Source organism: Mustela nigripes, chromosome 13, assembly GCF_022355385.1.
Source record: "Mustela nigripes isolate SB6536 chromosome 13, MUSNIG.SB6536, whole genome shotgun sequence".
Taxonomy (NCBI): Eukaryota; Metazoa; Chordata; class Mammalia; order Carnivora; family Mustelidae; genus Mustela; species Mustela nigripes.
In genome coordinates, this window is record NC_081569.1 from 28,792,203 (window position 1) to 28,804,810 (window position 12,608).

The 12,608-nt window shown below is 56.1% G+C and overlaps 1 protein-coding gene across 1 annotated transcript; it reads right to left on the reverse strand.

Annotated features, from left to right (window-relative positions):
- Nucleotides 1-1,575: 1,575 nt before the first annotated feature.
- Nucleotides 1,576-4,768, reverse strand: CIMAP1C (ciliary microtubule associated protein 1C). The gene is made up of 4 exons (XM_059418495.1): nucleotides 4,648-4,768; nucleotides 3,714-3,824; nucleotides 2,673-2,786; nucleotides 1,576-2,057 (listed from the first exon to the last, which is right to left on the reverse strand). The coding sequence occupies exons 1-4, from the start codon at nucleotides 4,766-4,768 to the stop codon at nucleotides 1,576-1,578; spliced, it is 828 nt and encodes a 275-aa protein (XP_059274478.1).
- Between the last annotated feature and the right edge of the window lie 7,840 nt (nucleotides 4,769-12,608).

Genomic DNA, 12,608 nt, shown 5'->3' on the forward strand with positions numbered 1-12,608 from the left:
AGAGAGAGAGGGAAGCAGGCCCCCTGCTGAGCAGAGAGCCCGATGCGGGACTCGATCCCAGGACCCTGAGATCATGACCTGAGCCGAAGGCAGCGGCTTAACCCACTGAGCCACCCAGGCGCCCCCCTACCAGCCCCTTTTAAACATACTCAGTGTTGGGGCTGTTGTTTTAATATTCCAAAAATATTCTCTGATTCTTTCTATCCGAAGTTCTTCAATTTTCATTTTCAGTTATTACCTGAATATTGGGGGCACCTGGGTGGCTCAGTGGGTTAAGCCTCTGCCTTTGGCTCAGGTCATGATCTCAGGGTCCTGAGATCGAGCCCCACATTGGGCTCTCTGCTCAGCAGGAAGCCTGTTCCCCCTCTCTCTCTGCCTGCCTCTCTGCCTACTGGTGGTCTCTCTGTCAAATAAATAAATAAAATCTTTTAAAAAATTAAAAAAAAAACCTGAATATTGCTCCAACTCGACCCCAGCCTCCCCAGAGACCAGCAGAAGAGCAGGCACCTGGCACAAAGCTGGAAGGGGCCTGCCTGGTGGGCAGGTGGGCCAGGTTTGGACTCATGAGTAAGGCAACACTGCCCCCTCCTGGCTGCTGTGCGGCTCCTCCTCTCCTCTTCTGGTGAGTCTGGGACAGGCAAGCGACTCTCCAAAGACAGCATTGGGCAAGCAGACCCTTCTCCCAGCTGTCCACTTGGCCCCTTGGCTTCCTCCTAGGCTGACTGCGGCCTCCAGGCTCTGCCCATTCTGTCCAACTCTCTCTCACTGCCCAAAGAATCCCGAAAATCACACATCTTATCTAGCCCTGTCATGCTAAGGACAAAGCCAGAATGCCCTCCAAGTGCCCACGACCTGGTCTTCTAATTGGAGGGCCTCCTGCAGCCCGGCTCCTGCCCTCAGAACTTGCCCCGGGGTCCTGCCCTGCACACTTTGGTCCCACATGCTTGTCATTGTTCTCATCTTTACCGACACCAAGAACACCCCCCACACCCACTACACAGCATCTCCACTTGTCCTCTTGCGTCCCTCTGCCAGGAAAGAACCTGTCGGCCCTCATCCCCAACCAGACGACCCCTCCCTCCTCTGTCCTGCTCCTCTATCGCATGGTGACCCCTGTCAGGGACCAGAGTCTCACCGTTGCGGAGCTGGAGGGAACTTGGACATGCTCTAGACCTACATTCCCCCCTCACTGTCCCAAGGGCATCCCTGAGGGGCCCAGAGGACAGGAACTGCCCAAGGCCACATAGCACTTTAGTGGCAGAGTTCGGACTAGCTGACCAGAGTCTTCCCAGGGCTTCTGGCTGCCTTTCCTGCTGAGCTGGAACAGACCTTCCCCAGAAAGGGATCCCTACAAGGCCTCCCAGATCCCAGCCCCTCACCCAGGGCAGGTCCCAAAGGAAGCAGCCATGTTTGCAAAACAAAAAATGAAATAAGTGAAAATGTTTATCTAATGCTTTCTGTGTGCCAGACACAGCAGGCACCAGCTCAACTACTTGAAACCTTGGTAAATTGCTCAGTTCCACGTATAAAAATAACTTCTGTGGGGAGAGATGGGTGAGGGCCCCAGGAGGGGCCTTAATCGTGAATGTCGATGACCAGCGGGCATAGGTAGGGTGAGTGCTTGATGCCCATGGTGAATGCAGGGGTGCGGGGCTTGTGCACCCAGACCTGCTGGACATCGTGGGAGCCAGGGCCGGGCCGAGGTGTGTGGTCCATCGGGTAGGCGAATCGCTTGGCCATGCTGTAGTCAGGGCTACGGTTCTGGTACACGGAGGGCTCAGGCCGGGCGTGCATGGCCGGCCCGGGGCCTCCTGCCACATCCTCCTTGTAGAACCAGTTCTTATGTTCCAAGGCCAAACTATAGCAAGGGGCAGCTCGGCTGACGGGGTTGTTGGGACCCAGCAAGAGTGGCAGCTGATACCGGTTGGGGGCTGGATTGGGGTCCATCACTCTGTATGGGCACCGGTAGCCAAAAGCATACTGGGGAGCCCTGCGTTCCCCAGGTGGGTGGGTCTTCTCCAAGGAGTAATGGCAGGAGGCCGGGTTGGGGCTCACACCTAAAAGGGGATGAATGGAGGAAAGGTCTCAGGGTGGGAGCCAGGCCACAGCTCCAGGTGTCCAACTGATGGGTCCAGGTAGAGGTATAAGAGGTCTTGGTTAGCCTGATGTGATGTTACTGTAACCACTTTGTCATCGGGCAGGGATACCACCACCGAATAGGGCTACGGGCAGGAGAGGGACTTAGGCCACAGTGACATCAGGACTGACACTGTTATCATAAGATAAAAATCACAAGTGTCATCAGAACGTCACCCTTGGGATGTCAGCCTCCTGCTATCAACCCCATGACAGTACCCAGAAAACATCCTGAAATCACTACAGTCTGTGTGATCATCAGCATGACAATATCCCTGATGCCCTGGGAGCCCCATGACATTTTTATCATAACCTCGCCTGCTGACACGCATGCATAACATTGGCTTCCAGACTCAGCATGGTGACACCGACATGGTGACATCAGTGTCTTGATATAACCTTTCAGGGAGATGCCAGGATCCAAAGACACACCTGGCAAAAGGGAGTCATGACCCTTTGTCCCTGCTCAGGTCCTAAGGGTGGATCCCCATTTCCCATCCTCCCAACCCCCACATCCCTCTCCCATCCCATCTTACGCAGGTTAGAGAGGCGTTCCTCCATGAGGACCTGTGGGCAGCTGGACATTCCAAACCGGGTTATTTTGGGATCCAAGAAATGGCAAGGCCCAGGACTGCAAATGTCCATGATCCCTGCAGGAGAGCCCCAGAGAGGCCCAGTCAGCCGCAGAGGACGCCCCAGGGTAAGCCTGGACTGCCTCAGGGTGAAGAGCCCCTTTGCCCAGTAGAGAAGTAAGGGTTCCCTTCCGATTCCTTAGACACTTGGGTGTTCCCCAGCCCTTGATTTCCTCATCTGCAAAATGGGGCTTTTAATGACTGAACTACCAGTCTCAGGAACTTGCTTGGAGCAGCAGAGAAAATCACAGCTGCGTAGCAGCGTGGTTGGCTCCCATCGGGGAGCGGTGCCAAGGGGTAATAATAGGCACAGTGGCTATTGTTAGTACCAAGAAGGGGCCCAGTCCTGGACAGGGGGTTCCCCTGCTGAGGAGGTCATGTCATGCGAGGGAGGGACCCAGCAGGCCTCTCCATCTCAGACCCCTCGACAGGGCTCCCCACCCTTCCCTCTCGCTGGCCTTGACCAGCAGCCAGAGCTCTTCTGTGGCTTTCTGCTCTTGCCCTTGGGCAAGAGGTTCTAAGCTGCCTGGAAGGCTTGGGGGGCCACCATTCCCAGCAGATTCCCCCCACCCCCCAGCTATTTCTGCCCAGCTTCTGGGGCAAGTGAACCCACAGAGGCCAGAGCTGAAGGGCCACGGCCCAGGACAAGACAGAGAGGAAACTCTACCCCGCCCGCTGGAAAGTGCCATCGGCCTGCGGGTCTCCCTGAGGCGGGCCAGCTGGGAGCTCCCCACAGAGCTGGCTTTGGAGCGGTGGGTCCCCTGGGCACCCCTGCTGGCTTCCTTGCGGACCCAGTGAGCTACCTGGGTGTCCTCTTCAGGGCAGGCCTGGGTTCCCAGGGTTCCGTGGCTACAGGTAATGGCTCCCTAGCTCTCACCATCACCCCAAACACCCAACAATAATAACCCCGAGCCTGAGGGCATGGCAGGCGTGGCGAGCACTCACGCTTCTCCGAGTGCCTGGTTTGCAGAGTGTAGGCTGGCTCCTGGAACATGGAGATATCATGGTGTGAGTAGCCCGTGCAGGATGGCCGGAGATACTTAGCCGGGCCCGGACCTGCGAGGACGGACAGGGCAGCCCTCAGCCTCCGCACGAGGGATCAGAGGCTGGGGAAGCCCCCAACACAGGGTGCCAGGAGGACATTGGGATCTTCGCTTCTGCTGACTTCACACAGCCGCAGATCCCACCATCGGGCTTCCTCTGGGGAAGGGCAATGTTGCGATCTATCTTAGAAAGGCAATGAGCAACAGGAAAGATAATCCTTACAATTAACGGAGAACTTACTCTGCGCCAAGCCCTACTAAGTATTGACACACATTATTTTAGCTAAGCCTCCTGACAACTCCATGAGGTTGATAGTCTTTGTGTTTCCCATCTCACAGATGAGAGAAATGAGACTTAGAAAAATCAGGATGCTCAAAGTCACACAAGTCCTGTAATGTGAAAATTCAGAGACCATCAGCCAAGAAACCATAAACATCTAATCACATACTAAACCACCTCCCACATAGACCAACAATCTGTCATTAGCAACATAGTAAGAATTAGTTTGTTTGCTTTCAGTGGAGGGTTAGATTTTAGGGAAGTGAGGAAAGCTAAGGGTGGGCTAAAAGCTCCTTTGAATCCCTAGCTTTTGTCCCAAACTGGAAAATCATATACCAAGCTCCCTCCCACTCCCCCACCACCACCCCCCCACCACCCCACCAGAAAATCCCCAGCAGCTAATACTGCCTCTGAGGTTCAGCTTGAAGCTGCAGGTCTTCTGTGGGCCTGGAGGACAGTCCTCGGGAGCTTTGCAGGAGGCAGGGCTGGAAGGCTGGGCACCTTCAGCAGCCCAGCAGAAAGAGGAATCCCAGCTCAGGGAGGGGCTTGCTCTCACCTTTGATCATTGCCATGATCACAGGGGTCTGCTTTACCTCTTGCCGAGAAGGCACCTGAACCTTCTCCTCTGGGGGCTGCCCATTGAACCCAGAGTTCCCGGCCCCCTTGGGCGGTTTCATGGCTGGGGTCCAGGAGGGGGCAATGGCTACTGAGAGATTAGGGGTGGGCAAGGGGCTAGGCTTGTGTGGAGCCTGGTGCAGACCACCCTAGCCCCAAGCCCCTGTGTCCACTCTCTCCCCGACTTGAGAAGCTGCTTGGGGGTTGGGAAGGAAGTCGATCCTCTGGCTTGAGCAGCTGAGGCCGCCCAGGATGCAGCCAGCCACAGGACCTAGCAGGCTAGAGCTGGGGATGACATCACCACAGAATTTGGACCATGAGCCCCGGAGTGTTTATTTCCCCCAGTTACCGTGGCAGCTCAGCTATAGAACCCTGAAAGCTGGGCCCCACCACCCCCGACTCCCCACCAGGCTACACGGCCTATGGGAGCCCACAACGTAGAGTCAGGGAAGGAAGAGAGGAGGAGAGACAGGGCCAGCTGTTCTCTCCTAATAGGTGCCCTGAAGACAGAAAGGAAAGTGTGGGCGGATCCTGGGGGAAAGGTTCTCGAAGCCTGGACTGTCTCCTGGACTGTCTCCTGGGGTGGCCCTCTAATGCCTGCCCCTCCCACCTAGTCCCCCAGGTTCTGGACACGCCCTCCCCTCTGTCTGTTTCCCCTTGAAAAAGGATCAAACCGATTATTTCTCAATAAGGTGTTAACTGTCTGATAGCTTCCCAGACTCCTATCCCAGGGCACGATGTTGATAGCTTCCCAGACTCCTATCCCAGGGCACGATGTCTTTAGAGATCCATGTCTGGCTCAAGGAAAGCTTGCTTGCCTGCTACTGGCATTTTAGGCAGGGAATGAGGAGCACATAAGAAGGATGGAGGCGTGGCCTGAGGCCTTAACAAGCCACTTCCTGGGCTTGTGGTCCAGAGTACCCCCTGGGGGAGGGGCAGTGAGAGGGAACATCTGGGTAGAGAAGCCACCTCACTGCCAAATGATGGATGAGCCCTGGGACTGAAGAGATGCTGGAGATACCTTCACCCTCTAAAAACCCATGATGTTTGGGGAACTCTAGGGCCTGCCTGCACCTACCAGTTCATAGTTTAGATTGGTAATTTGATCCAAACCAGCTAAGAGGGGTTTCGGTCTTGGGAACAGATGACTTCCAGCTTTAGAGATGGTGTCTGTCACAGGCCTGGCGCATAAATGAAAAAACCGAGGCCCCCGAAGGGGCAAGGACTTACCCAAAGTCTCCCATTATGTCAGTAGCAGAGATGGAACCAGGACACAAACCCAGGGCTATCTTGGCTCACCACCTCTGATCTAATGGAAACCAAACACCGCTCTGAGCTCATTCCAGCCGGCAGGCTCAGAGAGGATTCAGAGCAGACAGGCCAGACAGGCCGGGCACTCCAGAAGCCCATGTGGGACTGAATGGCTCAGAACAGAGAGCAGGGCCCCACCCAGTGGCTGCAGACCACCACCACCCCACCCCGCCCCAATGTGTCCCTCACCTCACCCAGGGGGCCGCCAAGCCTCTGATTTCTGGAGTGAGAGGGCTGGGCAAGGCTGGGATTGGCCCAGCCTCCACTGGCCTCAGGCCACAGGCAGTGCCGCCTCCTCACCTCCATCCTCGTCAGCTTTTCCTGGAGGAAGCTCTGGGCCTGCTGGGCACAAGCCCTGATGGTCCCCTCCTGCTGCTAGGGGCCAGATGTGGGGCTGAAACCTCCACCTTCCTGATCTGGGGCGGCAGGCGGGGTGGAGTTTCCAAGTGTTCAGACCCAGGGAGCCTTCCTACAATACTGCCCCGCCAGCCGGCACTGCTCCCATCTGTCACCTGTGTGCCTGGCTCTCTGGGTGGGGCCAACTGACCCATGCTAGACCCCAGCCCATCGCAAGCCACAAATTCTGCTCCAAATGCTCCCTTCTTAGCAGCTTTAGCAGAAACCTAGCTCACCCCTTGTTCCTCTCCAAGCTGCTTGTCTCACACCCCTGTCCCTCAGAGTCCAAGGTGGAGAGGATTCCTGGTCTCCTTGGCATTCACCTGGGGACAATGTCCTCTCCCTGTCAAAGGTACCACCCCTCAAGGGCTTCAGCATCCAGGGCCTGCCCGCCCCCATCTGCTCAGGGCAGCCATCTGTCCTGACTCGTAAACCTGGCTGCCTTGGCTCAGGACCTTCTTTCCCACCTGCCCCACCCCTGCCATCACCCAGGTGAATGAGGCTTCCCCAGGGGCCACCCATTCCTTGGCCTCCCAGTTCCCAGACCTCCTCCTCCCCAAGTACCTCGCCCTCACTCCGCAGTCTGCTCTCCCCAGCACACTCTGAGCTACTCACCACCACCCGTAGCCCCGATCCTATGCCTCCCTTTGGAATGTCACCCTGGCCACCATCCTGTCACTCTGACACTCTGGTTGGACAAACTGCCTGCTAACGTGGAGACCCCATCATCACTCACACTCCTCTCCCTCCCTCGGTCCCCTCCGGCCTCCGCTGCCCTCCTCATCCAGCTGCCGTCCTGGAAAACCCCAGCCCTGAGTCCCCAGGTCTGCCTTGTCTGCCTGCACCAGGCAGCAGAAAGCTGTTGGGACAAGTATCACAGCCTCTGAACCCCGGACTTGTCTCCACGCCACCCACTGCCCACCTTGCTCTCGCCTGTTCCCAAGGTCAGCTTGCTCTCGCTGCTCCTGAGAGGCCATCGCCAACGTGGCTTATTCCCGTCTGCATGCCCAGCCCTCCTTTGAGCCCCCTGCACCCGCTCTTTCTCAGCAGAGGAAACAGGCCAGCAGAGTGGTTTCTGGCCCAAACACCCACCCCACCACGCCATCGGGACCACGGGCTCCCACTGCTTCCAGCAGCTGAGGAGGACACCAAGACCACCTTCCATTCCCTCTGCCTAAGCAAAGTTGGTTAACCTTCCATGGGGTCCCTTCCCACCCCACCCCACCTCCGTGGTCTCCACACCCTATGTCCCTTCCATATTTTAGAAATCATCTCCCTGACCTCCTCCCCAACACACACACACACACACACACACACACACACACACAGTCTCCTCAACAGCCTGTCTCCCTCTGCCCCATCCAGACAAACCTCCCCTGAGAAGCATTTTCCCTGTTGTCTCTGTTCTCTCCCTCCTTTCACACTTCAGCTCTGCAGGTCATCACGCCACCGAAAGGACCACCTCCCTGGGGAAGTTCTAGCCAATAGATGCTTTTCACCCCTGCCTGCCGGACTGGCCTCCCGTCTGCCCCAGCCCCAGTGACCAAAGGCTCCCTCCCTTCAGCACTTCCATCCGGCACCAAGCTGTTTTGGTCTCGCTCCCGTGTCCCCACTGCCCCTTCACAGGCTTTCCTCCTGGCCCTTCCTCCTCAACCTGACCTTTCAGTGTTGGCTTAAGTTTATTAATTGCGAAGGGAAAAACAGTCACTTTACAGGGAGAATCCTGGCAGGCATCACCTCAACCAAGGGAGGTAAACTGATTCGCCAGCAGTGGGGCGGAGACATGCAGTGGACCTCCGAGAAGGTCCCCAGAGGAGGCACAGCGTCACCTGGGCCGGTCCCGCCACAGACGCGGGACCCGAACTGGATCAGGAAGAAACCACATAAACTCAAATCAAGATTCACTTTACAAAAAACTCGTCTGCACTTGCCGAAAATGGCAATGTCACGAAAGCCAAAGAAACAGTGAAGGAAAGAACTTTCCCAGATTAATAGAAACTCGAAAGGAAAGCAACTCAACACAATACAGCAGCCAGGATTCCCCTTTGCTTTTAAGGGTGTTACTGGAGAAATCGGCAAAATGGGACAAAGGTCTGTAGCTGGTTAAAAACATGATACCAATGTTAATTTCCCGATTTTGATCATTGCTGTCTGGTTATGAAAGAGAAGAATCTTGTTCTGAAAAAAGAGCCACGGATGGGGCGCCAGGGTGGCTCAGTTGGTTAAGCGTCTGCCTTCTGCTCAGGTCATGATCCTGGGGTCCTGGGATCTGAGTCCTGCATCAGGGTCCCAGCTCAGCGGGGCCCCTGCTCCTCCCTCCCACTCACGCTCTATCTCACTGTCTCTCTCAAATAAAGAAATAACGTCTTTCCCACAAAAAAGAAAACAGAAAGAGTCACTGGAGTGACAATAAGGGGGTCACGTCTGCAGCTCACTCTGGACTAGCTCAGGAAAAAATATGCATATACACAGAAAATCTAAGATCTGGCAAAATAGTAAGATTTGGGAAATCTAGGTAAAGAGTATGTGGGAAATATTTGCAATGGCCTTGCTGCTTTTCTGTAAGTCTGAAATTATGTCAAAACAGAACGTTGAAAGAAAAACCGTTGGTGTCCCCGACTTCAGTCCTGGACCTTCCTGTTGTCCTGCCCCGCCCTCCTCGCTCCCGGGCTGCCCGCCCTCTCGACGCTTCAGTCCCACTGTCTCTACTGCAACGGTTTCCAAACAGATGTGCCTCTGGCCCAGGCTGTCCCCGGGGCGTTCAGCTCACATAGCCATCGGCCTACACAGTGTCATTGGCTTTCTCACAAACACCATACCCAAAGCTTCTCTCCTAAGATATAACCTGCCCCTCATTTATCTCAATGAATGACACCACGAGCCACCCGCCTGCCCAAACTGGAAAGCCGGGCTTGTCCTGGACCTCTCCCTTGTCTTCTGTCTCCACATCCAACAGTCACCGCGTCACTCTGGGGTGCCTGTGAGCTCCCGCAGGCAGCCCCCGGCCATTTAGTCTCGTGTCCCCAGCACCCAGCATAGCGCCTGACATATATGGTAAGTACTTAAGAAGTGTCTGTTGAGGGGCGCCCGGGCGCCTCAGTCAGTTCTGTGTCCAACTCGTGATTTCAGCTCAGATCATGATCTCAGGGTCCTGGGATTGAGCCCCACATCGAGCTCCACACTCAGTCAGGTGTCTGCTGGTCTCCCTCTCCCTCTGCTCCCCCCCACTAGCTCTCTCTTTAAAATAAGTAAATCTTAAAAAAAATAAATAAAAGATGTGTTGAATGAATGAATGAGTTGATCCACTGACTGATCAAGGGAAGGTCTGTCCATGCAGGAGCAGAGTCCTACTTTCAGAGTCCCAGACCCATGCAGGCTCCCTGGACTGTCACTTACACTCCCACAGATTCACATCTGTTACCTGCCGCTGCAAAACAAATGATCCCCCAAACCAAGAGCTTAATGTAGCAATATACTCTTACTACTGAACATAGTTTCTGTGGGTCAGGAGCGGTTCAGCGGGACGGTGCTAGCTCCGGGTTTCTCAAGAGACGGCAGTCAAGACGTCAGTGAGGGCTACGGTCATCCGAAGCTTGGAGTACGCAGGCAGACCCACTTCCAAGACGAGCGAGGACCTGGGGCTGACTGTCAGCAAAAGGCCTCAGTTCCTCCCCTATAGGGCCTCCACGGGCCCCTCAGCATGGTGGCCACCTTGCCCTAGAGCACGCAGTCAGAAGCTGCCGTATCTTTTAAAGATTTTATTTATCAGAGAGAGTGGGAGAGAGAGAGCACACAAGCAGGGGGAGCAACAGGCAGAGGGAGAAGCAGACTCCCCACTGAGCAGGGAGCCTGATGTAGGACTCGATCCCAGGACCCGGGGATTATGACCTGAGCCGAAGGCAGACGCTCATCCAGCAGCGTCTCAACCGAGCCACCCAGGAGCCCCGGAAGCTGCCATATCTTTGATGACCTCACCTTGGAGGTCCCACTCTGTCACTGCCGCAGTTCTTAGTGGCTTTGCAGTTCTGCCCTGTTCCTTGCAAGAGGGGGCAACATGAGAGCCGAATGCCAGAAGGTGGGGACCGTGGAGGGCCATCTTGGAGGCTGGCTACCGTGGGCTTGTCACTACACCGGGACCACAAGCCCATGGGGCCCCAAGAGACTGAACTCCAAGCTGTGTGTTCTCGAGGAAGGTGGTTTATGCACTGAGCCGCACTCAGTCTGGAGACTGTCCTGCCGGCTCCCCCTGGCCGTCTCTCAGTTGTCAGTCTTGCCGTTCCTTCAAGCGGCTCCTGGGAGGTGTGCAGAGGGCAGGATCCTGGCATCAACATCATAACCACCAGGCACTGCCCCTTCTCAGTTTGTAAGGCCCAGCGCCTCGCTGGAGAACATCCCCAGACCCCACCCGGTAGTTCTACAACTTACAGGTGAGAGAAGAGGCACAGAGACAGGAAGTGGCTGGCCTGCAGCCACACAGAAGCAGCTTGGCAGACCCGGACCTCTGGCTCCTAACCCGACATTCTTTCCACTGCCCTGCCCAGCAGCCAGCCCAGACCCACGTCTCCTAACGCCCGTCGCAAACCTCATTTCCGTCCTAAGCAGGTACTTCTCATCCCTCTTTTAGGAGCCCTGCCCTAGCCCCCAAAGGCCAGACTCTGAGCAAGTATGTTCACGAATTTTCCATCCAAACAGGAACTCTTGGTTTCCCCCTCCCAGACACACTCTCTGCAGGCAGCCGATGTCTACTGATGGAGTGCAGCAGGGGTTAAAAGCATGAACCAATATTTAGAAATAGCACAGTCCCAGGGGAGTCAGCTGTGGCCAGCTGCTCATAGCCACTGAAGCCACAGGCTTTTGTGGACATGGTGTGGCCTGCCCCAGGGACCGGAGATGGAGGGGATGCTGCACCACCCCTCACCCCTGTCTCCCCCATTCGGCCTGGGTGTGGCTCCAAGCCCTCTCCCGCTCCCAATCAGGGCAAAGTCCCGCCACTAGCCTCCCATCCAAAGCTGGCTCCCGAGGACAGCAGACACAAATTTTCAGCTCCTGAATTGTGTAATTGTTGGGAATGGCTGCCTCCGCCCCTCCTGGGCCTGGCTGCCCGGGCTTACAGGAGTCTCACAGATGCCTCCAGCCAGGAACAGAAGCAAGACCACTCCTAGCAGAGGCCCCTGGTCAGAAGCACAGGCCTGGGAGCCCCTGGCCATGAAACTACAGGGACACAGAACTGGAGCCAAAAACCTGTGTCCCCTTGCACAGCAGCGGCCTGGGGTCTTTCTTTGTCCTTCATGGCAGAAAGCCAGTTCCAAAGGGCAGGACCTGGGCAGCTGGAGTACACCCCAACGCAGACACCAGCCTATCTAGGGCAGAAGCACCCACTGTTGGCCAGCTGCTGGCTTTGACCAAGGGTTCCCTGGGTGGAGTGCATGTGGTCGGAGTACAAAACACAGAGGCACTTGGAAGGCCCAGTGCTGGCCAGGGGCAGGACAAGGCCGTAGCTGCTGTCAGAGCTCACACTGAGTCCAGGAAGCATGGAGGGTAAGAGTGACCAGGAGTCCCTGGCCAGCATCATAGCAGAACTCTGCTGGCAGGGAAGTGGCTTAAGCTGGGCTTGCTGCTCTCTTGTTCTTGCAGAGGCTGATCACTTAGAGAAACTGAGGCAGCCCATACTACAGGTCCCTGAAGCTTCAGAACATGCATCCTCCTTTGGCTGAGCTGTGGGCATCCTTCTTCATTCTTCGAGTGTATTCTGAGTTTCCCTCTCCCCTGCCCCGAGTACTGTCCTATGCTTTGCTGAGAAGGAGTTAGTCCAGGGGCAGGGGACACAGGGAGTCACACTTCCTGACCTGGCTAGGAATGCCCTGGGAGGCACTCAGAGAATTCAGAGATCATTATTCCAGGGAGTCTGTGGAAAGGCAGGAAGGACTGGGAGGGCTTCCTGGAGGAGGGTGAGAAACGGGCTGGGGAGGCAGGGGCCATCCAGGATGGCCACCAAGGGCAGCTGGCCAGCCCAAGCCAGAAGACTTCATGGCAAAGGCTAGAAGGCAGAGAGAGAAGGCCTGAGCCAGGGAGATCCCAGGGAGGCCCTGGTCCGCTCTGCTCAGGACCCAGCCTTCAGCGACCCAGGGAGGCATGCTGAGGAGGCTGGGGAGGATCTCCAACAACCTTTGCTCTTGAGACAGTAGGGGGCGGTCA

Coding starts and splice junctions, on each gene's coding strand:
- CIMAP1C (XM_059418495.1), bottom strand. CDS start 4,768: ATGAAACCGCCCAAGGGGGCCGGGAACTCTGGGTTCAATGGGCAGCCC. Junction 3,825..4,647: donor GATCATGGCAATGATCAAAG/GTGAGAGCAAGC, acceptor CCGTCCTCGCAG/GTCCGGGCCCGGCTAAGTAT. Junction 2,058..2,672: donor GGAACGCCTCTCTAACCTGC/GTAAGATGGGAT, acceptor ATCCCCTTTTAG/GTGTGAGCCCCAACCCGGCC.